The following is a 23,507-nucleotide window of genomic DNA, read 5'->3' as shown; positions in this document are numbered from 1 at the left end:
CAACGTACTAAACCGCTCGAAAATTGAGCATGAAACGAAACAACCATCGGCAGACCTTTGCCAATGAAATACTCCGCCCCTATCCGGCAACCCATAAAACGGAGGTTCCACTGGGCCCACACCGCACCTCGCTCGCAACAGGCAAGCGAAACCAAACGAACACCGGAAACAAAAATCTTGTATCCGCCCTATTTGGATACCAATCCAACCACCGGCCCATCGCCTCCAAATTAATTTGCGTTGGAGCTCTGCGGAGCGCTCCCGCCCTAGGCCTGTCTCGGGTAAGTTTGCTTACCCCAGGCCCCCTGACGCCTGCCCTTGAAACCAGAGGAGGCTGGGTGGGATCCGCCACATTGCAAGCACGAGTGGCGAAAAATGACGCTGCTTGCCGAAGGAATAGGCCGCGTTGTTAAACGCGAAACATTTCCTTGATGCGCGTCTTGCCCCCCTGCACGGCGGCCGACCTACCTGGCTTGGCCGAACCGCCGTCTGCGCCGGACCCCAGGGCAGGCGACCCTGCGCGGTGCCCGTCCGCCTCCGCGTTCCGTGGCTCCTTAGCCTGTTGCGAAGCCCGAGTGACCTTGAGCCTCTTCCCCACAGACTTCCACGTCCTTACACCCAAAGTCCATGACTTGCAACCCGTCCTGCTTCTCCCTGAATTCGTGGACATATCGACGCCACTCGGAGCCCGAAGATGTGCGTTGCATGCCGTGTATGAGATGCAGGTACCGAACTATGTTCATGCACTCGTCCGGTCTATACCCCAGGTAACAAGCCGCGAAGACCCCGCTGCCCGTCTTTGCTGCCGCCGCCCTATACTCCCTCTTCGCATCCTTTGCCAAAACAAACACAAAACAAAATCCCCGTAAATCTACCTACGGCAGCTATCCTTCAGCCCACGCATAACTGCCGTGTAGTCGCAGCGAACCCCCGGGGAAATCACGGCGTTTCTTAGCCCTGCGAGCTTCCTCGCTCAGCCGTCTGCGCATCCTCCGCCTCTTCTGCCGTCCCGCCGGCCGCTTGGCGAATTTCGTCGCCCGCTTCTTCGCCCCAGTCGTAATACTAACGTCAGACGCCGGCGACGACAGAGAAGCCGAAGAGGAGGAAGAAGCAGAACTACGAGGACTAGAGCTCGTGTAGGAGTCCGATACCGACCGTACCACCTCACCTGATATCGCCGACTGCCCCGACATGGTATCCTTCGGCGTGGCAAAACCGACGTCGTCTTCTTCGGACTCCGCCATCTCCACTTCACCGCGATCCCCTGCAGCAGAGAAAGGAGCGAAGGACCCAGAAGGCACTCACGGTGTATGCCGAGCAACTCGTGAGGAGGGCGTATCTGCCGCGCATCCCTGCCCGACCCGTCCGGGACAATGATCAAGGTCCGCATCGCCCGCCCAGAGCTCCCTGCAGGCGCGGGCAACCCGCTGCGCCGCCCGCACACCGGACGCACCTGCCACTGCCGGCGTGCTAGAGCTTGCAGCTACCCCCGACAAACGGAACCTGGGACCCCGACGCCTGCCGTCCCGTCTTCCTTGGCGGGGAAAAGGGGTGCGCCCCTGAACTATGGCGAACCCATCCCCCCCCAAACTTCGCCTCTATCGGAGGGCTGGCAGTAGGTGCCCTCGCTTCCTGAAGCTACGCTCGCCCCCTCCCCCCGCAAACCGGAGCCACTCCGCCCGCTGGGAGGGAGCTGCGGCGAGACCGGTTAGCGGCCGCAGCAGCCCTGCGGCCGCTAACCCATTCCCTGTCCCCCCACGAGCCGCTGGATTCCTGCTCTAGGGGAGTGCCCTGAGGGGACAGAGAGACGTGCGGCGCTGCTGCGCGCGCACGAGCGCGAACGGCGCCACCGTCGTGAGCACGGGCTCGCGCGCACCTCATGTGCGCTCCCCGACTCTTTGCCCCGCTAATTCTCTTTGAAATACTCCGCCCCCCCACTTGTACCTGCTGCCCGCCCACACAGGCCTCTTGGGTACTGCCTCATGCCAACAAGCGGGGGGGGGGCTGCCTCCCCTCCCTCCCCCGCCCCCCGCCGTACTCCGGCTGCAGGGAAGCGAGTTGGGGAGAAAGGGAGGCTGGCGGCGCCGCTGCGCGCACTCGTGCGCGAACGGTGCCGCCAGAAGCGAGCATGGGTGCGCGCGCCTCTCGTGCGCGCGACCCGCCGCTTGACCGCCCGCGAGCTCCCGGCTGCATGCACTGTTTAACCGCCGCGCGAGGCCCAGTGACAGACCTCGCGCGGCTCTCAGCCGTCTCCTGCCTGGCCCCTCCACACTGCGAGAGGGACATAAAGGAAGCCGAGAGCGGCTACACCGACGGGCGCATGCGCGCCCTCACCTGCCAGCGAACGCCCGACACCCACACCTCATATGCCGCGCTCAGAGGTGAGGGCTGTGCCCTCCCACCTCCGGGCGGCCTACCCGAACCTCCGGCCTACCACCCGAGCCTGTGGAGGCCCCAGGGGACGGGGCCCCATCCCCCAGGCCATCCACCCCTTCCCCGGGCCCAGCCCCACCGCCAGGTGCGCGGTGCCGGGCTGGGATACCGGCGGAACGACGAGGGCGGGCACAAGAGAAGGCTGAGGTGATCTAAAGGAGAATCACCTTGCAATGCAGGGGAGAGCTCGCAGTCTAAATTAAATGGGAAACAACAATTACAATTGGGAAGCCTGCTATGCAGCACTCACCCAACTCAATAAGGCAATTTCACCAACAAGAGAGAGACAAGATGTCTGTCCTTCCCTATATATACTAACCCTCCCCTTTTCCCAAAGGGCTGTACTTTCCTTCCAGCTAGGTCCACCCCTCACAAGATGTTTAACTCATTCCTTTCCTATGCTGTCAATTCTCTCTCCTTCCGAGTTGTTCGCTCGCAAGCGGATTTTAGCAGATTTGCTCATGCTAAGCCGCCGCCTACTGGGAGTGAATCTTAGCATCTTAAAATTGCGAACGATGTATTCGCAATATTGCGATTACACACCTCGTAGCAGTTTCAGAGTAGCTTCAGACTTACTCGGCATCTGCGATCATTTCACTGCTTGTCGTTCCTGGTTTGACGTCACAAACACACCCAGCGTTCGCCCAGACACTACCCCGTTTCTCCAGCCACTCCTGCGTTTTTTCCGGAAACTGTAGCGTTTTTTCCCACACGCCCATAAAACGGCCTGTTTCCGCCCAGTAACACCCATTTCCTGTCAATCACATTACGATCGCCAGAGCGATGAAAATGCCGTGAGTAAAATTCCGAAGTGCATAGCAAATTTACTTGGCGCAGTCGCAGTGCGGACATTGTGCATTAAGCGGAAAATCGCTGCGATGCGAAGATTTTTACCGAGCGAACAACTCGGAATGACCCCCATAGCAAGGATTTTTCCATTAAAAATTAAAATATCCGTCGTAACACTGGTCGTTAGTATTCGTGGCAGTGCTGTGATTATCAATATGTACATAGGTCACCTGATCATTTATTTTGTATGGCACTATGACATTACCTTTTTTTAGGTTAGTCAGTTTTGACATATCATATTCATTTGCGTCCCTGTGGTGTGTTTTTTTTTTTTTTATGACAATTTTCCTTACCAGTGCTTTTAGCTGAAGCTCATCTCATTTATTTCTGAGTATACTATTCCTTCGCAGATTATCATACAACAGCAACAACAAAATCATTTTTTATTTCTTTCGATTTTTTTTTTTTTATCTCCTCTACACAGCCTACGCCGAAAGGCTCCCAGGGCGCATACAGAGAGAGAGAAGGGCCGACAGCCTCACCAGAATCCGCCGTTTCTCCGGTATCACGTCGTCTGCCAGCACTTTTGCAATCTCACTCCTCCCCCTCCTGCCTCCGAGGCCGGTTGTGGATTGTCAATCCGCATCTGAAATGCTGTCACTGCGGCAGAGGGTCAGCGCGTCGCACCTGCAGCCACCGAAGACTTTTTAAGGTCTCCGTCTGGTCCTCATTTGTTCCTATCGGCTGAGCTCCAGCGAGAAACTCCTCGCGGAAAGTGAGATATTCATCTTTTGCAATCAAACAACTGCCTCTACCTTTGGGGTTAAGTCCCATGATTATATGACTTTAATAATTACTTCCTTAATTACCTTGTGTAGAAGAAAACAAACTGGCTTCTTCATGGAGACAGTAACTTCCAGGGGAATATCTATCAGCCCAAACGCATGCTTCACAGCTTTAATCAGATTCCTTCAATCCGCTTTAAAAAGGCGCTGTTGTTTTTTATTTTCGATTTCCCTGAATGGGGCCTTTATCTCTCGCTGTCCTAGACCTATTATTGGATTGTGACGCTTCTGTCACACTTTATTTAACTGCCAAACAAATGCAATCACATTTAAAGCGCTCAATACGCTCGCTGCTAAACGGTTAACAAACGATTCCCTTTTGTTACCAATTTACTTTTGTTCATTCCTTATAGGTACGGCCACTGTTCTAGTCTATTTCTGTTTAGTCCAGCCGGAAATAACTAGAGATGTGCGGCGGACACTTTTCGGGGTTTGCGTTTTGGTTTTGGTTCTGGTTCCATGCTCGTATTTTGGATCTGGATTGGTTTTGTCAAAACCACCCTTTCGGGTTTTGGTTTTGGTTTTGGATCTGGATGATTTTAAAAAAAAACATAAAAACATCTAAAATCACAGAATTTGGGGGTAATTTTGAGCCTACTGTGTTATTAACCTCAATAACATTCATTTCCACTAATTTCCAGCCTATTCTGAACACCTCACAATATTGTTTTTAGGCTAAAAGGTTGCACAGAGGTAACTGGATGACTAAGTTAAGCGACACAAGTGGGCGGCACAAACACCTGGCCCATCTGGGAGTGGCACTGCAGTGGCAGACAGGATGGCAGTTTTAAAAACTAGGCCCCAAAGAGCAGATCATGCAAAGAAAAAAAAAGAGGTGCAGCGAAGTCGCTGGATGACTAAGCTAAGCAACAGAAACGGGCGACACAAACACCTGGCCCATCTAGGAGTGGCACTGCAGTGGCAGACAGGATGGCAGTTTTGAAAACTAGGCCCCAAAGAGCACATCATGCAAAGGAAAAAAAGAGGTGCAAGATGGAATTGTCCTTGGGCAAGGACAGGCACACTTAAACCAATAATTTCAGCAACATGGTCTGCCACATGACTGTGGATGAAATGATTGCTTTGTTTGAGCCCCCACCAAAACAGAAGCAAACTGGCTCTACAGTGGCAAGATGTCATCCTCAGATCCCCCCCCCCCCCCCCCACGCCGCCTTTCAGTGTTTACATCTCATCCTCACAGAGGAATAATATTCAAACAAAACCACATCATTTAGGTGTCAGTGGACTGCTTACGCTATTACCCAAAGTTTCTGAACTTGACAATGACTTATGATGAATGCGCGCAGTGGCGTAACTAGAAATTTCTCTGACGTCCTAAGTGGATGCTGGGGACTCCGTCAGGACCATGGGGATTAGCGGCTCCGCAGGAGACAGGGCACAAAACTAAAGCTTTAGGATCAGGTGGTGTGTACTGGCTCCTCCCCCTATGACCCTCCTCCAAGCCTCAGTTAGGTTTTTGTGCCCGTCCGAGCATGGTGCAATCTAGGTGGCTCTCTTAAGGAGCTGCTTAGAAAAAGTTTTTAGGTTTATTATTTTCAGTGAGTCCTGCTGGCAACAGGCTCACTGCATCGAGGGACTTAGGGGAGAGAAGTTCAACTCACCTGCGTGCAGGATGGATTGGCTTCTTAGGCTACTGGACACCATTAGCTCCAGAGGGAGTCGGAACACAGGTCTCACCCTGGGGTTCGTCCCGGAGCCGCGCCGCCGACCCCCCCTTGCAGACGCTGAAGATTGAAGGTCCAGAAACCGGCGGCAGAAGGCTCTTCAGTCTTCTTGAAGGTAGCGCACAGCACTGCAGCTGTGCGCCATTGTTTGTCACACACTTCTCACCAACGGTCACGGAGGGTGCAGGGCGCTGCTGGGGGCGCCCTGGGCAGCAATGTAAATACCTTTTATGGCTAAAAAATACATCACATATAGCCCTTGAGGCTATATGGATGTATTTAACCCCTGCCAGATATTACAAACTACGGGAGAAAAGCCCGCCGGAATAGGGGGCGGGGCTTATTCTCCTCAGCACACAGCGCCATTTTCCTGCTCAACTCCGCTGTGAGGAAGGCTCCCAGGACTCTCCCCTGCACTGCACTACAGAAACAGGGTAAAACAGAGAGGGGGGGCACTTTTTATGGCGATATTTTATATATTTAAGCTGCTATAAGGATACAACACTTATATAAGGTTGTTCCCATATATATTATAGCGCTTGGGTGTGTGCTGGCAAACTCTCCCTCTGTCTCCCCAAGGGCTAGTGGGGTCCTGTCTTCGATAAGAGCATTCCCTGTGTGTCTGCTGTGTGTCGGTACGTGTGTGTCGACATGTATGAGGACGATGTTGGTGTGGAGGCAGAGCAATTGCCGGTAATGGTGATGTCACCCCCCAGGGAGTCGACACCGGAATGGATGGCTTTGTTTATGGAATTACGTGATAATGTCAGCACATTACAAAAATCAGTTGACGACATGAGACGGCCGGAAAACCAGTTGGTACCTGCCCAGGCGTCTCAGACACCGTCAGGGGCTGTAAAACGCCCTTTACCTCAGTCGGTCGACACAGACCCAGACACGGACACTGAATCTAGTGTCGACGGTGAAGAAACAAACGTATTTTCAAGTAGAGCCACACGTTATATGATCACGGCAATGAAGGAGGCTTTGCATATCTCTGATACTGCAAGTACCACAAAAAGGGGTATTATGTGGGGGGGTGAAAAAACTACCTGTAGTTTTTCCTGAATCAGAGGAATTGAATGATGTATGTGATGAAGCGTGGGTTAACCCAGATAGAAAAGTGCTAATTTCAAAAAAGTTATTGGCATTATACCCTTTCCCGCCAGAGGTTAGGGCGCGCTGGGAAACACCCCCTAGGGTGGATAAGGCGCTCACACGCTTATCAAAACAAGTGGCGTTACCGTCTCCTGATACGGCCGCCCTCAAGGATCCAGCTGATAGGAGGCTGGAAACTACCCTAAAGAGTATATACACACATACTGGTGTTATACTGCGACCAGCCATCGCCTCAGCCTGGATGTGCAGTGCTGGGGTGGTCTGGTCGGATTCCCTGACTGAAAATATTGATACCCTGGATAGGGACAGTATTTTATTGACTATAGAGCAATTAAAGGATGCTTTTCTTTATATGCGAGATGCTCAGAGGGATATTTGCACTCTGGCATCGAGAGTAAGTGCGATGTCCATATCTGCCAGAAGAAGTTTATGGACGCGACAGTGGTCAGGTGATGCGGATTCCAAACGACATATGGAAGTATTGCCGTATAAAGGGGAAGAATTATTTGGCGTAGGTCTATCGGATCTGGTGGCCACGGCAACTGCCGGAAAATCCACCTTTTTACCTCAGACCCCCTCCCAACAGAAAAAGACACCGTCTTTTCAGCCGCAGTCCTTTCGGTCCTATAAGAACAAGAGGGCAAAAGGACAGTCATATCTGCCCCGGGGCAGAGGAAGGGGTAAGAGAGGGCAGCAAGCAGCCCCTGCCCAGGAACAGAAGCCCTCCCAGGGTTCTGCAAAGCCCTCAGCATGACGCTGGGGCTGTACAAGCGGACTCAGGAGCGGTGGGGGGTCGACTCAGGAATTTCAGCGCACAGTGGGCTTGCTCACAGGTGGACCCTTGGATCCTGCAGGTAGTATCTCAGGGTTACAGGTTGGAATTCGAGAAGTCTCCCCCTCGCCGGTTCCTAAAGTCTGCTTTGCCAACGTCTCCCTCAGACAGGGCGACGGTATTGGAAGCCATTCACAAGCTGTTTTCTCAGCAGGTGATAGTCAAGGTACCCCTCCTACAACAGGGAAAGGGGTATTACTCCACGCTATTTGTGGTACCGAAGCCGGACGGCTCGGTAAGACCTATTCTAAATCTGAAATCTTTGAACCTGTACATACAAAAATTCAAGTTCAAGATGGAATCACTCAGAGCAGTGATAGCGAATCTGGAAGAAGGGGACTTTATGGTGTCCCTGGACATAAAGGATGCTTACCTGCATGTCCAAATTTGCCCTTCACATCAAGGGTACCTCAGGTTCGTGGTGCAAAACTGTCATTATCAGTTTCAGACGCTGCCGTTTGGATTGTCCACGGCACCTCGGGTCTTTACCAAGGTAATGGCCGAAATGATGATTCTTCTGCGAAGAAGAGGCGTATTAATTATCCCTTACTTGGACGATCTCCTGATAAGGGCAAGGTCCAGAGAACAGCTGGAGGACGGAGTAGCACTAACCCAAGTAGTGCTGCAACAACACGGGTGGATTCTGAATTTTCCAAAATCTCAATTGACCCCGACAACACGTCTGCTGTTCCTGGGAATGATTCTGGACACGGTTCAGAAAAAGGTGTTTCTTCCGGAGGAGAAAGCCAAGGAGTTATCCGAACTTGTCAGGAACCTCCTAAAACCAGGAAAAGTGTCTGTGCATCAATGCACAAGAGTCCTGGGAAAGATGGTGGCTTCTTACGAAGCAATTCCATTCGGCAGATTCCACGCACGAACTTTTCAGTGGGATCTGCTGGACAAATGGTCCGGATCGCATCTGCAGATGCATCAGCGGATAACCTTATCGCCACGGACAAGGGTGTCTCTTCTGTGGTGGTTGCAGAGTGCTCATCTGTTAGAGGGCCGCAGATTCGGCATACAGGACTGGGTCCTGGTGACCACGGATGCCAGTCTGAGAGGCTGGGGAGCGGTCACACAGGGAAGAAACTTCCAGGGAGTATGGTCAAGCCTGGAGATGTCTCTTCATATAAATATACTGGAGCTAAGAGCAATTTACAATGCTCTAAGCCTGGCAAAACCCCTGCTTCAGGGTCAGCCGGTGTTGATCCAGTCGGACAACATCACGGCAGTCGCCCACGTAAACAGACAGGGCGGCACAAGAAGCAGGAGAGCAATGGCAGAAGCTGCAAGGATCCTTCGCTGGGTGGAAGATCATGTGATAGCACTGTCAGCAGTGTTCATTCCGGGAGTAGACAACTGGGAAGCAGACTTCCTCAGCAGACACGATCTACACCCGGGAGAGTGGGGACTTCATCCAGAAGTCTTCCACATGATTGTGAACCGTTGGGAAAAACCAAAGGTGGATATGATGGCGTCTCGCCTCAACAAAAAACTGGACAGGTATTGCGCCAGGTCAAGAGACCCTCAGGCAATAGCTGTGGACGCTCTGGTAACACCGTGGGTGTACCAGTCAGTGTATGTGTTTCCTCCTCTGCCTCTCATACCCAAAGTACTGAGAATTATACGGCAAAGGGGAGTAAGAACGATACTCGTGGCTCCGGATTGGCCAAGAAGAACTTGGTACCCGGAACTTCAGGAGATGCTCACGGAAAACCCGTGGCCTCTACCTCTAAGACGGGACCTGATTCAGCAGGGACCGTGTCTATTCCAAGACTTACCGCGGCTGCGTTTGACGGCATGGCGGTTGAACGCCGAATTCTAAAGGAAAAAGGCATTCCAGAAGAGGTCATTCCTACACTGGTTAAAGCCAGGAAGGAGGTGACTGCACAACATTATCACCGCATTTGGAGAAAATATGTGGCGTGGTGTGAGGCCAGGAAGGCCCCCACGGAGGAATTTCAACTGGGTCGATTCCTACATTTCCTGCAAACAGGATTGTCTATGGGCCTCAAATTGGGGTCCATTAAGGTTCAAATTTCGGCCCTGTCGATTTTCTTCCAGAAAGAATTGGCTTCAGTTCCTGAATTCCAGACTTTTGTAAAAGGAGTACTACATATACAGCCCCCGGTTGTGCCCCCAGTGGCTCCGTGGGACCTGAATGTAGTTTTGGATTTTCTCAAATCCCATTGGTTTGAGCCACTCAAATCGGTGGATTTGAAATATCTTACATGGAAAGTAACCATGCTACTGGCCCTGGCTTCAGCCAGGAGAGTATCAGAATTGGCGGCTTTATCGTATAAGAGCCCATATCTGATTTTCCATTCGGACAGGGCAGAACTGCGGACGCGTCCTCAGTTTCTGCCTAAGGTGGTGTCAGCGTTTCACCTGAACCAGCCTATTGTGGTGCCTGCGGCTACTAGCGATTTGGAAGATTCCAAGTTGCTGGACGTTGTCAGGGCATTGAAAATATACATTTCAAGGACGGCTGGAGTCAGAAAATCTGACTCGCTGTTTATACTGTATGCACCCAACAAGCTGGGTGCTCCTGCTTCTAAGCAGACGATTGCTCGTTGGATTTGTAGCACAATTCAACTTGCACATTCTGTGGCAGGCCTGCCACAGCCTAAATCTGTCAAGGCCCATTCCACAAGGAAGGTGGGCTCATCCTGGGCGGCTGCCCGAGGGGTCTCGGCATTACAACTCTGCCGAGCAGCTACGTGGTCGGGGGAGAACACGTTTGTAAAATTCTACAAATTTGATACCCTGGCTAAAGAGGACCTGGAGTTCTCTCATTCGGTGCTGCAGAGTCATCCGCACTCTCCCGCCCGTTTGGGAGCTTTGGTATAATCCCCATGGTCCTGACGGAGTCCCCAGCATCCACTTAGGACGTCAGAGAAAATAAGATTTTACTTACCGATAAATCTATTTCTCGTAGTCCGTAGTGGATGCTGGGCGCCCATCCCAAGTGCTGATTGTCTGCAATACTTGTACATAGTTATTGTTACAAAAAAATCGGGTTGTTATTTGTTGTGAGCCGTCTGTTCAGAGGCTCCTACGTTTGTCATACTGTTAACTGGGTTTAGATCACAAGTTATACGGTGTGATTGGTGTGGCTGGTATGAGTCTTACCCGGGATTCAATATCCTTCCTTATTGTGTACGCTCGTCCGGGCACAGTATCCTAACTGAGGCTTGGAGGAGGGTCATAGGGGGAGGAGCCAGTACACACCACCTGATCCTAAAGCTTTAGTTTTGTGCCCTGTCTCCTGCGGAGCCGCTAATCCCCATGGTCCTGACGGAGTCCCCAGCATCCACTACGGACTACGAGAAATAGATTTATCGGTAAGTAAAATCTTATTTTTTCTCCCCCAAGCCAAAAAATTCTCTGGCGCCCCCCTGCCCCCCCATATTTGGCACTAGTAAAGCAATGAATCTGCGCGCGCCGGAAAAAGGGGTGTGGTTTTGCTGAAATGGGCGTGGCTTTACATAAAGGGGCTTGGCATTGCAGGAAAAGACTACCTCATACCCCAGTTTTGCACCCTGCACGTTCAGACGTTGGCCACCACAGGAAAGAAAAATAATCCTGATTCATGCCCCTTACATTATTTGTCATTTTTCCTCCTTATAGTAATGCCCAGTATACATTATGCCACATACTGCAATGGCCCTTAGACATTATGCCACACACAATAATGCACATGACACAATATGCACACACCATAATGCCCCCGACACATTATGCCACACACCGTAATGTCTGTGACACATTATGACAGGAATCGCAATGCCCGTTATACATTATGCTACACACTGCAATGCCCCTGATACATTATAGCACATACAATGCCTGTGACACATTATGACACACACCGAAATGACCCTGAGACATTATACCACATACCACAATGCCCGTGATATAGTATACCACACACCATAATGCCTGTGACATACCGCAATGCCCGTTATACCCTATGCCACACACCGCAATGTCCGTTATACATTATGCCACACTGCAATGCCCCTGAGACATTATACCACATACCACAATGCCCCGTGACACATTATGACACACACCGCAATGTCCGTGATACATTATGCCACACACCGCAATGCCCATTACACATTAAGTCCTACAGTAAGGCTTCTAATTACTTTTAAATTACCTGCTCATTGCCAAGGGTTTCATGCTCTTGGTTCCATGCACGGTGCCAGGGACTTTCATGCTCAGGGTGTCATGCTCGTTGCCAGGGGTTTCATGCACTGGGTGTCATGCTCGTTGCCAGGGGTTTCATGCTCTTGGTCATGCTCAGGGTGTCATGCTCGTTGCCAGGGGTTTCACGCACAGGGTGTCATGCTCGTGTCCAAGGGTTTCATGCACTGGGTGTCATGCTCATTGCTAGGGGGTAATGCTTGTTGCTAGGGCTGTGCTCCCAGTGCCACATATACCCCCAGTACCAGATATTCCCCCACAGTGCCAGGTACGCACATGCCCCCAATGCAAAGATGCCCCCCCCCCAAGTGCCAGGTACACATATACCCCCCAGTGCCACATATGCCCCCTCAGTGCCACATATGCCCCCCCAAGTGCCAAATATGCTCCCCCTCCCCCAGTGCCAAATATGCTCCCACAGTCCCAGTTACAACTCACCCCCGCTCCCCCGCTGTTTTGTGATGGAGGGACACGGAGGGCACAGCGCACGCCTCTCCTGTGTCCCTCCTGCGTCTCCGGCGTGTCTGTTAAATGAAGTGCCCGTTCATGAGCCAATCAGAGCTCACGAACGGGCACTTCATTTAATAGACCCGCCGGAGATGGAGGAGGAACACAGGAGAGGCGCGCGCTGTGTCCTCCGTGTCCCTCCTTCACAGCAGCGGCTAGGGCGCCAGTGGAGGGAAGGAGGGAGACAGCAGATTGACATGCGGACGGCTCATCCGCATGTCAATCTGCTCTGCGCTAAATCAGTGGCGGCGACCCCCGCAGCCCTGCGCCTCCAAGCCACCGCGAGGGCTGCGGGGGCAGTAGTTACGCCACTGAATGCGCTGCAGGTGACGTATAAGGGAGGATGTTCCAAGATGGTTAACATCCTTACCCCTACTTATTACGGATTGACAAAGGCAACAGATGGCTTGACACCTATTGTCCAGATTTGTGGAGAAATAATTCCACACTGAAGTGGTGGCTTTTTTGGTATTTTGCCCAGGCATGACAATGGACTTTTTCATCCCATGGCCAACAACTGTCTCCACTGGTGCCTTATTCAAACAAACCACATCACCATCAGAATCCTCATTGTCAACTTCCTTGGCAGCGCCAGCTACACCCATATCCTCCTCATCCTGGTGTACTTCTACAGTGACATCCTCAATCTCAATATCAGCAACTGGACTGGCGGTGCTCCTCCAATCACTTGCAGGGGGCGTGCAAATGGTGGTAGGAGCCTCCTCTTCCCATACAGTGTTGTGAAGGTCAGGCCTAGACATCGCAACCGCAGACAGTGCCAGCACCCCTGTATTTTCCAACACCCCTGTAATTTTACAGCATACAAGACAGGGTCAGTGTACATTGATTTTCACTGCACCCTAGAATAATTACAGCATACTGCACCCCTGAATTTTTACAATATATAGGGCCAGGAGCATCCTTATATTTTCCAGCATACAAGAGGATAGTGCCCCCGCACCCTGTACAACACAGTGACAGCCAGGACAGCCACACCCATGTACAGCTGCAGCACATGAAACACCAGTGACAGCCAGGACAGCGCCCCTAACACAGCACAGATACACCACAGTGACTGCAGCAGAACCCCTACAGTACACACTAACCCCACCCGACACCACCACCCACAGAGAGAGACAGAGGTCTGTCTCCCTCACTCTCCAAGTCCGTAGTGAAAATGGCGGTGACGAGCGGCTGTTTATATTGGTATCCAAAACCAGCGAGATTCCGACAGCGGGATGATGACATTTGCCCCGTTCTAGTTTCTGGTGGGAAGTCCCGAGTCAAACTCAGATCCGGGCTTGGAGCATGAAGTTCGGGGGGGTGCGGTTCTCAGGGAACCGAACCCGCTCATCTCTAGAAATAACCGTTATTTAATGTAGTTTACAGAATCTTTTTCTTGGACGTCGGAAAGTGACAGTTCCATTTAACCCATTAAAAAACGTTTTGAGATTTGCCTGCAGCCCATGGCCAATGGGCTGCTGACAGCCAATCAGGGATGGGTGCAATGTCAACGTTGTATGCAGTGGAGCAATAATTTTCCAATGTTAATGCATATAAGGCGCAAGGTGGTTGCGGTGAGGATTTATTTGCAAATTCCAGCTGCTGAAGCATTTGCGCACACCAGGCCCACAGTTAGGACGCAGTTTACTTGCGTCTACGATTATTCCGAAGACGTGGTAACACAGAAAACAAAATTGAGAGATTGTGCTGTGATGTCACTGCTGTGCTGTGATGTCACGTGGCCACTTATGAATGAATTCCCGCGTTCTGATGGTTAAACGCATGGATTTGCAAGCCAAGATGGCAGCATCTGTGAGGTACAAATAGGCATATCATCCTGCGGGAGGACTTACATAAGGTAGAGCCATGCGGCCGTTGCTTATTACAGATTGGGCATATGAGTACTGCACATGTATTTTTTTAATACACATGCAAATACGAGATTTCTGGAGATGCAAGTATCAGAATTAAGCAAAAGGATGCAGATGGTGCATTGAGGGGCGTGGATTCTAGATTGTTGCACATTTTGTGCTTCCCCAGAAAAGGGGGCAGAGATCGGGCTTCAGTCACTGCTTTCTACCTTCCGGCCGCTCTTTATCTGTCATGCATACTGTACGTCACAGCTCTCCCAACTGTGACAGGACAGATCCGATTTCAGTGGACTGTCCTGCAATCCCAAATCCAATAATTGGGAGGTATGGCCCACTGTTGGATGCCCTTACAATGCCATATATACCAGCATCAGAGGGGCAGGGCCTGGCTCTACCATGAGGCACTTTTAGGCAGCTGCCTAGGGTGCCGGGATCTGGAGATGGGGCACCACTGAGTCTGCCTATCACAAAATTAAGGCTGTCTCTGAAAGAAGCATCCTTGTACCAAATGCCAGTGGTGGCTGTGGAACTTTAATCTGAAGGGTTGGGAAGTGGGTATGGTGGTGGCTGGGTGCAGAAGGCTGAAGTTTTGCCTAGGGTGCCAAGAAATCTTGCACCGGCCCTGCAAAGGGGTGTTTTAAACTCTGTTAAAATATTGCATAAATATTGCATCCCCGTTGTGGCAGTTACATCACATATGTGGAGAATTGTCCTGTCTTATAATTGTCCCAATTGACCAAAAAAAATTGGCAAATGAGCATGGCTTTATGGTAAGCTTGGACTGACTGGTCCTGGTTGTGGTGGAGGAGGCACGGTTTTGTAAGTATTTTAGAACAGATATCCGAGCTCAGCCTTACCTGCCTTCCAGGGCCATCTTAACGTGTAGGTACACTGGGCAGCTGCCTGGGGCCTCACAATTCTAGGGGCCTTTGAGGACGAGTGGGCTGGGCAGCTGTCTCCAGAACTTCATGGGCGTCAAGTAGATAATTCTGCCTGGCTTCTGTGATTGTGAATTATACATAGTTAGACTGGCCGGGCAGCATTCTCTGTCTGCAACCTTGCCTGCAGCCAGACAGTGAATGTCTGTCAGCTTGCTGACTGGTAGATGGCTGGGGTGCTGACACCAATTCACTGTATGGAAGCATATGGAGAGATAGCGCAAGACCTCAGGGGCGGTAAGTAATCTTTTTTTTATTATTCCAGTGAATGAGTTGGTAGGGCCCCCCCCCACCCCCACCCCTCACCCCCCACGCACTGCTTTGATCATGGACTACAGTGCTGTTAAGAAGGGGTCTGGGACTCAGGGTCGACACCAATTAGGGCGACACCACTTAGGTCGACACCAATTGGTCGACACACCTTAGGTTGATACCTGAAATAGGTCAACATGGTCAAAATGTCGACATGAACAAGGTCGACATGGAAAAAGGTCGATATGAGTTTTTTTTTATGGTTTTTTGTGTGTAATTTTCTTCATAATGTGACCGGGAACCCCAATTAGTGCACAATGCACAGGTTACCATTCCCAATTGTAGTCCACGTGGATCGTAAAGTATGAAAAAGTAAAAAAAAGGTGAAAAAAGCATGTCGACATTTTTTCATGTCGACCTTTTGCCTGTGTCGACATATTTCAGGTGTCGGCATAAGGTGTGTCGACCTAAGTGGTGTCGACTTTATTGGTGTCAACCTGGAGTCCGGATACTGTTAAGAAGGCCCTGCTGCCAGCAGGCAGAGAAGGCTGAGCTAGAGTAGGGGGACAAGAAGGAAACCTGTTAACACTATCTGAAGATAGCGTTATTATCACTGGACTCCCTTTGGCAAAAAATGCAAATTCTCCTCCAATTCCCATTAGTACAGGACGGTGATACTAAAATAATGTGAAAAGGGTGTGAAAACACCTATTTTCACATTATTCTAGCAAAAATCATATTGATAAATATGCCCATAAGACATACAGTTATCCACCAATGTGCTACTGGAAGGTGCATCATGTGTCCCATGATGAAAGTATAAGCTGAGGCCAGAAGCCAGTTTCGAGCTGGTGGAAAATTTCCATTACACAGTGTTTACCCCGTACTTTGCGCCCCAGCTGTTTTGCGCTACATAAGTGACCTGCTCTGTGTCCAAAGAGGAATTTTATGCCATTACTCGGGGGCAGTGTCGGACTGGGACATGTAGGGCCCACCGGGGGAATGCAGTGGTAGGGGCACATGTTAGGGGTGTGGCCAGTCTGCAGAGGGGGTGTGGCCTGCCATCTTATTGGTTTGACTAACCATTAGAGAGTGCAGCGTCTGGGCCCCTTCATAAATATATACAGTAAATTCAGCTGCTGCATCAATGATAATGTGCCAGATTGATAACAGATTAATAACAGCAATGCATTGTAGAAAATACACCATAGTCCAGTATAAGGTAACATATGTATAATGTATAATTCAAGTGCACAGTCTGGAACCTGACCATTAGAGCAGGAGGTGGGCCCCCAGGCAGTGGGGTCCACCGGTGGTTTCCCCTGTACCACTGTGGGCCAGTCCGAGCCTGCTCGGGGGCCGCGTATAATAACTTCACCGGTTATATAAACACATGAATGCTTAAATAGCAGTGCATCTAGTAAAAGTAATGTAAAGGAGGAAAACCGCCATGAGCAAAATATACAGTAACATCCTTTAATCTGTAAGCACCGGCGGGGCAATTTCGGTAATGTAGCCATTACATTTAAAGCAATAATTTGTTTTTAGGCAAAACCAACCTGGTTCTGCCTTAGAACAAATTGGCGCTTGAAATCAGGCAGATATATCAATAACAAAATCGAAAGCTATTACATTTGGGTCTTTGCCTGTGTTATAAACTCTACTTTGGTCCATATTTCACTGTCCTAAAGTGAATTAAAAAAAATGTCTGATCTCCACTAAACGTGGAGTCAGATATTGGTTTCTGCTCACTGCCAGCAGCGATTGGAAATATTAATTATGGTACACATGTATTTCAGAAGTCCTGACGACAGAATAATGAGTTTCACTGGGAGTTATTCTCTCTTGTTGTTATGGAACTTTGTGCTATTTACTGTGTCCTACTTAAAATAAATTCTCCTAATCACCAGCATGAGATCCTGCAGTCTTTACGTATTCAAATTATTATTAGCAAATCCGTGTCCACTCTCACACACGGCGGCGTGCGGTCGGCAGGTTCTCAGAGAAAATATAGACACCCCGAAGATAAATAGCCTCATAAAGAAGCTGCGGAAATAATTTTGGAGCCGAGAATACAAACAGCGTAAAAATTAAGATCACAGCAATTAATTATGTCCGAAAGGGACGTATGAGAAGTTATGATGCAATATGCAGTCTTGTTCTAACAGAATAATTCTCTTGCGGCTACTTTGCTGCTGCTGATGAACACTGAGGAGCTTATTCGGAGCTGCACGTGAAGCGGACGCAACTGTGGCTGATTTACGCCTTTGGCGCAGTTACTGCCAATATCCGCCTCTGTTCAGAATCAGCCGCAACTCTGTCATTGACCCTCCCCCCACCATTCGCCGGTGAACTTAGCCGACATCACTCCTCTGCATCAACCATCAGCAGTTTATCCTACGTGTGATTTCCTTGTTACCACCCACCTCAGTCCGAGAGAACCGACTTACTTTATGTTGCCTAGAAGTATGCGCAGTGTCCTAAAAATTGCATATGAATAATACTAATGAGTGGAGCGTGGGATCTAGTGAAAGACAATTTGCAGAAATAGTGATAAAAATTGAAAGCAAATCGATTTCCTAACAACTAAGGGGCATATTTATTACCAACAGGGCCGGTTCGAGGGCCCTCTGCGCCCCGGGCAGGAATTGGGGTGTGGCTTAATACAGGGGGCGTGGTCTGCCACGCCCCCTGTACAGTAGTAGCGCCGCTTAAATGCTGAGCGGTGCGCGATGACGTCATCGCGCACCGCACAGCAAAAGGTCCTCTCCACGAAAGGAAACTAGACGCATAGCGTCTAGTTCCCTTCGTGGAGAGGACCTTTGCTGTGCGGTGTGCGATGACGTCATCGCGCGCCGCTCAGCAAAGGTCCTCTCCACGAAGGGAAACTAGTCGCTACGTGTCTAGTTCCCTTCACAGGGGACACAGCAGCGGAGGGCACAGCAGTGGCGGATCTTGCTATGGTGCGGCGCCCTCCGGAAGGCGCCAGCGCCCTCCGGAAGGCGGCGCCCCCGGCAAAAGTCCTGCTTGCCCGTGGCAAGATCCGCAACTGATTACCAACTAAGGGGTTTATTTACTAAGCCTCGGATGGAGATAAAGTAACAACCAACCAGCTCCTAATTGTCACTTTTCAAACATAGGGGTCTATTTACTAAGCCTTCAATGGGGATAAAGTGGACAGAGATAAAGTACCAGCCAATCAGCTCCTAACTGTCAGGTCAAATGCTGGGTTTGAAAAATGACAGGAGCCGCTTGGCTGGTACTTTATTTCCAGTCACTTTACCTCACACCAAGGCTTAGTAAATAGACCCCTATGTTTGTAATGCGGTTGTTAGGTAATTATTGCTCCCCAACTGGCAATGCGGTACTGTAAATTACCACTTTCGTTTATTATAGTTGGGGCACCAACACAGAACTTCCAAAAAACTTACTATCCCAGTGAAGAGCTATAAGCAAAACATTAGCTGGCGCTATCACTTTGCGGGATGCAAGTCTACAGTCACTATGCCTACAGTGTCTCTGTAGACAGGAAAAAGCCAGTGCCCAGGATCTCTCTCTAAAAATACACAGTAGGGTAGCCCATATATGCCAAACTTGTGTGTTACTACTTACTATAAGCCATGAGTGGTGTGACTGAAACATTTTTCAATTATCTATCCTGGATTTGGTATGTTGAATTATATTGATAAAGTTACACAATCTGTGCTGCATATTATGGAAACAAGGTCCAAAACACAAACCTACGAGTGCCCAGTTCAGTCTTCCATATATACAGATAAAGCAGATTGACATGACAGTACAGATGCCAATTTCTATGGGGTCTATGTACTAAGCCTTGGAGAAAATTAAAGTGGATGGAGATAAAGTGGTCTATTCATGAAGCAGTGAAAAGAGTCGAGAAGTGAGCCTGTGGAGAAGTTGCCCATGGCAACCAATCAGATGCTCCGTACAATTGTATAGTATGCAAATTATAAATGTTACTTTAATGCTGATTGGTTGCTTCTCCAATGGCTCACTTCTCCACCCTTTTCACTGCTTCCTGAATAGACCCCAAAGTACCAGCCAATCAGCTCATAGCTGCCATGTTACAGGCTGTGTTTGAAAAATGACGATTAGGAGCTGATTGGTTGGTAATTTATCTCAGTCCACTTGATCTCTCGCCAAGGCTTAGTACATAGGCACCTATATCTGGAACCATCCTGGCTAAATATGGTCCAAAAAACACGGTTGCCTGGTTGCATGCTGGCCGATTCCAGTCACCAGCCCACCAGATGTCCACCAGGCCCAGGGCCGTCTTAACAGCAGTGTAGGCCCCTGGGCACAGCAATGCACTGGGCACCCTACCCATCCTCCCGCGGTAGGGGTGGGCGGTGCTATCAGCGGCAGCTTTGAGGTACCGCGGGCGGTAGGGGGTTTTCTATCTTCCACTCAGCCTGTAGGACTTGGAGCAGTAATTTCTTACACTTACTCCTTAACTGCACAGATGGGGCTAAACTGTAGAGGAGGCATTGGGCTGAATGAAGAAGCCCTGGTACATGACTTCCAGGGTGGTAGGGGGTGTTTAATACGTAGGGGAGTGGATAGTGGGGTGGGCTTAATATTTATCATTTTCCGGTGGGAGGGCAGCTTGCTTGACTGCAGATGTCTCAAGTTCCTGAAAATATATTTCTTAGTTTTGAATGGGATACAAAACTAGTGACTCCCACCTTTCAGAAGGTTCTGGGGATTTGGGGATCAGAGTTCAGGAGCCAGAGCAATCCACCAATGAAAATCTAAAACTGCATATTAGGCGTGTGGAGCCGGAGCAGAGACCAGCTGCTTGAAGGCTGATATCTCTGGTTCTGGGCATAGTAGAGACAAGCTGTCAGTGTCCACCAAAAGGGGAGAGTCACAGCTTTTGGCTTATACCCTCAGAAAAATTCTAAGTCAGACAGAACCCTAGATATCTGGCTGGGAATAGCAATTAATAGGCTTGGATGGGGACCACTGCTTTCAAGTCGGATATCTCCGGTTCCCCAGGGCGAATTTTCAAAAATCTGGTACCCCTGGAAAGATTGGACCCTCAGCTATCAGCCTAGGTCCCCTATACTCCTGGGGACCTTGGGCAAGAGCCCATTGAGCCCATACGAAAAGACGGCTCTGACCAGGCCTGACTGACAATCGTTCAATAACGATAAGATGATCAATGCGGTTGTCAGTAGTTTGGTGGCTGCTCAAGGTGAAGAACTTTGGAGCACATTATACCGTACTATCCAAATTACTGTGTGTTGTATGAGTCATGGTGAAGAACAAAATCTTGACTGTTTCTTTAATTGCATGCACATTTTAAATGCACAACAGATTAAAATTACAAATCCAAACAGAAACATTTCAAGGCTGAAGTAGCTAAAAATATATTGTAAACATCACAAAAATTGCCTTCTTTTGATTTCTACATCTTTCAAGGCCAGTAATGCCTTCAGGCAAATTGCCATCCTCAGTGAACTAGCATTCAACTTCTTAAGTTCAGAAATCTGATGCTGTCTTATCTTAAAATGTGTTTAATGTGTTGGCTTTTTTTCTGCCATATTCTGAGATTGTATTTTTTTTCTCTTCCAGAACCCGGTTATTCCAACAACCACAGTGTGATGAACACAGTGTCTCCTCTTCTTCTTGTCATCTTGCCTTTCACGTTAGTCTCCCTCTTACGTACAATCTAAAATTAAAAAAATAAAAGTGGATATCCAGAAATAATTCTCAAAGCAGAAGTGGAAAAAACAAACAAAAAGTTAACACAACAACAAAAACAAAAACACAACAACAAAACACAATTATTTTTTTTAGATGGAATCCAACACTGTGAGGGAACAAATTTATGCATTTTTGAAAAAGAGGATCATTGACTTTTTTGCACCTTCTAGAAGGAGAAGGGAGAAAGAGAGAGGCAGTTTTGGTCATTGACATTCGGTAAATAAGGGACATTGGGTGGGAATGACTTTGGAGAAGTTGAGAACCTGGATACAATTAAGGAAAATCATGGAAAGAGATTAGAGTGTCGGAAAGAGAAGACAGTGATCTCAAATCAATTGAACCTCGCTAGTGTTCTAGAAGACATTAATTTACAATTTTTGCCCCTTGCAGTGCTGAAGCAGCTACAGAACCCTTCAGCTCTGGGAGGAAGTCTCAATGTACTGTAGTTGCCCTACGTACCTCATTCCCATTCATCAAGGGATCTTCTCCAAACATCTTAATTGTTATGACTCCTCTGCCTGGCCCTGTGTCTGGTTCAACATTACTGTGTACATTACCCCTGACCCCGTACCATCTCACCAAAACGAGCGCCAATACTTCCAGTTTAGTATGCGTGGATTTTATACCTGTATTTAGATGACAGTGGACGTCGGATGACTACAACTCTACAACTAAAGTCGTGTTTGGAAATATTCGTTGAAAACATGAACTGAATGTGGAAACATAGTACAGTCGATATCCTACTGAATAAGGTCTTCTTCGTAATTTACTAGGATGCCTTGTGGATCTTCAGCCTACAAAAAGGCACGTATAATTAAGGTTCGGTGGGTTGTCCTAGTTTTGAACCTGCATCTCCTGCCCTCCAGACCACATTGTGGACATCTCAAGACCAGAACGGAGGCTGCTTTTCCATTGTGGCATAAAGTCAACGATTTGGAGATCCATAGCTATAGACTGGAAAGATGGGTGATAAAGGATATTGTGCCACCATATCAGGGACAGCAGGGAGAGTATGCAACTAGTAAATAAAGTATGAGAACATTGGGATACGTAAGGGATAATGCACAGTCCCTTCTAGTTTCATATGCCTGTCATTCATCACCAGTGTCTGTGACATTCTTGTGGGTATTATACAGACCCTATTCCCCTTTCATAGATGAAAAAGAAGGGGAGCAAAGGGCCTTGAGTATTGTCTGACTGTTAGCTGTCTGTCTGCATGGTCCTATCACTGATTGCAAGCCCCTGTGTCCGCTCTTACTACTCATTGCGTTATACTGACATGCAAATGGACTCAATCCTTTCGGGCTGTTAATGTTTGTAATTTTCACTGTGTGGAGATTGAAGGATTCTTAGGTTAGCAAAATTATCAAAGCTTCTGTTGCCCACATGTTTCTTCCTACTGGGGCCTATAACTCATTGGATGCCCTCCAAAATATATCACCTATCTCCCACCGATATGGCAACTAACAAGGGAGACTCCACTTGACCCACCAACCCCACTCAAAGTAGCAAAATAGCGGGCCTGCCCTAAGCGTGTCTTTGTCCTGGCGTCTGTTTGTCCATTCACCTATTCATGACAGATACACATGAGGCCGGAGAACAAAAAGAAAAAAAAAACGGTCCTAAACGAGCTTCCAAGCTGTGCGTCAAAGCAATGCATTCTGGGATTTCACATTCTGCATTCCTGTGTGTGCGGGAGGGACGGGGTGGGAGGGGGCTACGTTTCCGTTGGGGCACCTTATGGCTCATCACTGAAAATTCAAGGCATTTGTTTCATTTATTGGGGAATATTTTTGTTTCTTTTTGCAAAAAGATAAAAAAAAATACTTGTGAATATTGGCAACAAATGTATAAAGTGTTATAATATAACAGAAAGAAAACTCTACGTTAAAACGTTGGTGATGTTTCTTTGCAGACTCCCGTGTGTATATCTGTCGTTCGTTCTCTTTCCGAGCTAAAAAACCTGCATTTCCGTTGAGAACTCTACATTCTCATGTATCAGGTTCACATATCATCAAATCTGCTGTATAAATGATTAACATATGATTAACATATGCAATGGGTAGAAGCTAAGATAGCCGTTACTCAATGTACCCAATGCGCATCCTACTAGAGCTGGCTATAAACTCTGATATTGGGAATGGGGCCCGAAATAGCACTATGCGCAACCCAAAAATTACCCTGAGCGCGCAGAAATGATTCAATAGCAACTAATAGGATGTGAACAGAATATGTCCTCAGATGACCCCTACCAACTACTGTCTACGGTCGCCTTCTGACAGCATTAACGC

General features: G+C 48.9%; 1 protein-coding gene across 2 annotated transcripts in view; it reads left to right on the top strand.

Moving 5' to 3' along the window:
* Window positions 1-22,915, top strand: part of IGLON5 (IgLON family member 5) — a 550,261-nt gene extending 527,346 nt beyond the window's left edge. For both annotated transcript variants that reach the window (XM_063942317.1, XM_063942318.1), the window contains exon 8: window positions 21,085-22,915. In XM_063942317.1, the coding sequence (XP_063798387.1) occupies window positions 21,085-21,185 (101 nt within the window). In that variant the 3' untranslated portion in view covers window positions 21,186-22,915. The remainder of the gene's footprint in view (window positions 1-21,084) is intronic.
* The last annotated feature ends 592 nt before the right edge of the window (window positions 22,916-23,507 follow it).

This window comes from Pseudophryne corroboree, chromosome 10 (assembly GCF_028390025.1).
Source record: "Pseudophryne corroboree isolate aPseCor3 chromosome 10, aPseCor3.hap2, whole genome shotgun sequence".
In the NCBI taxonomy this organism is placed as follows: Eukaryota; Metazoa; Chordata; class Amphibia; order Anura; family Myobatrachidae; genus Pseudophryne; species Pseudophryne corroboree.
This window is presented reverse-complemented; position numbering and strand designations above follow the sequence as displayed.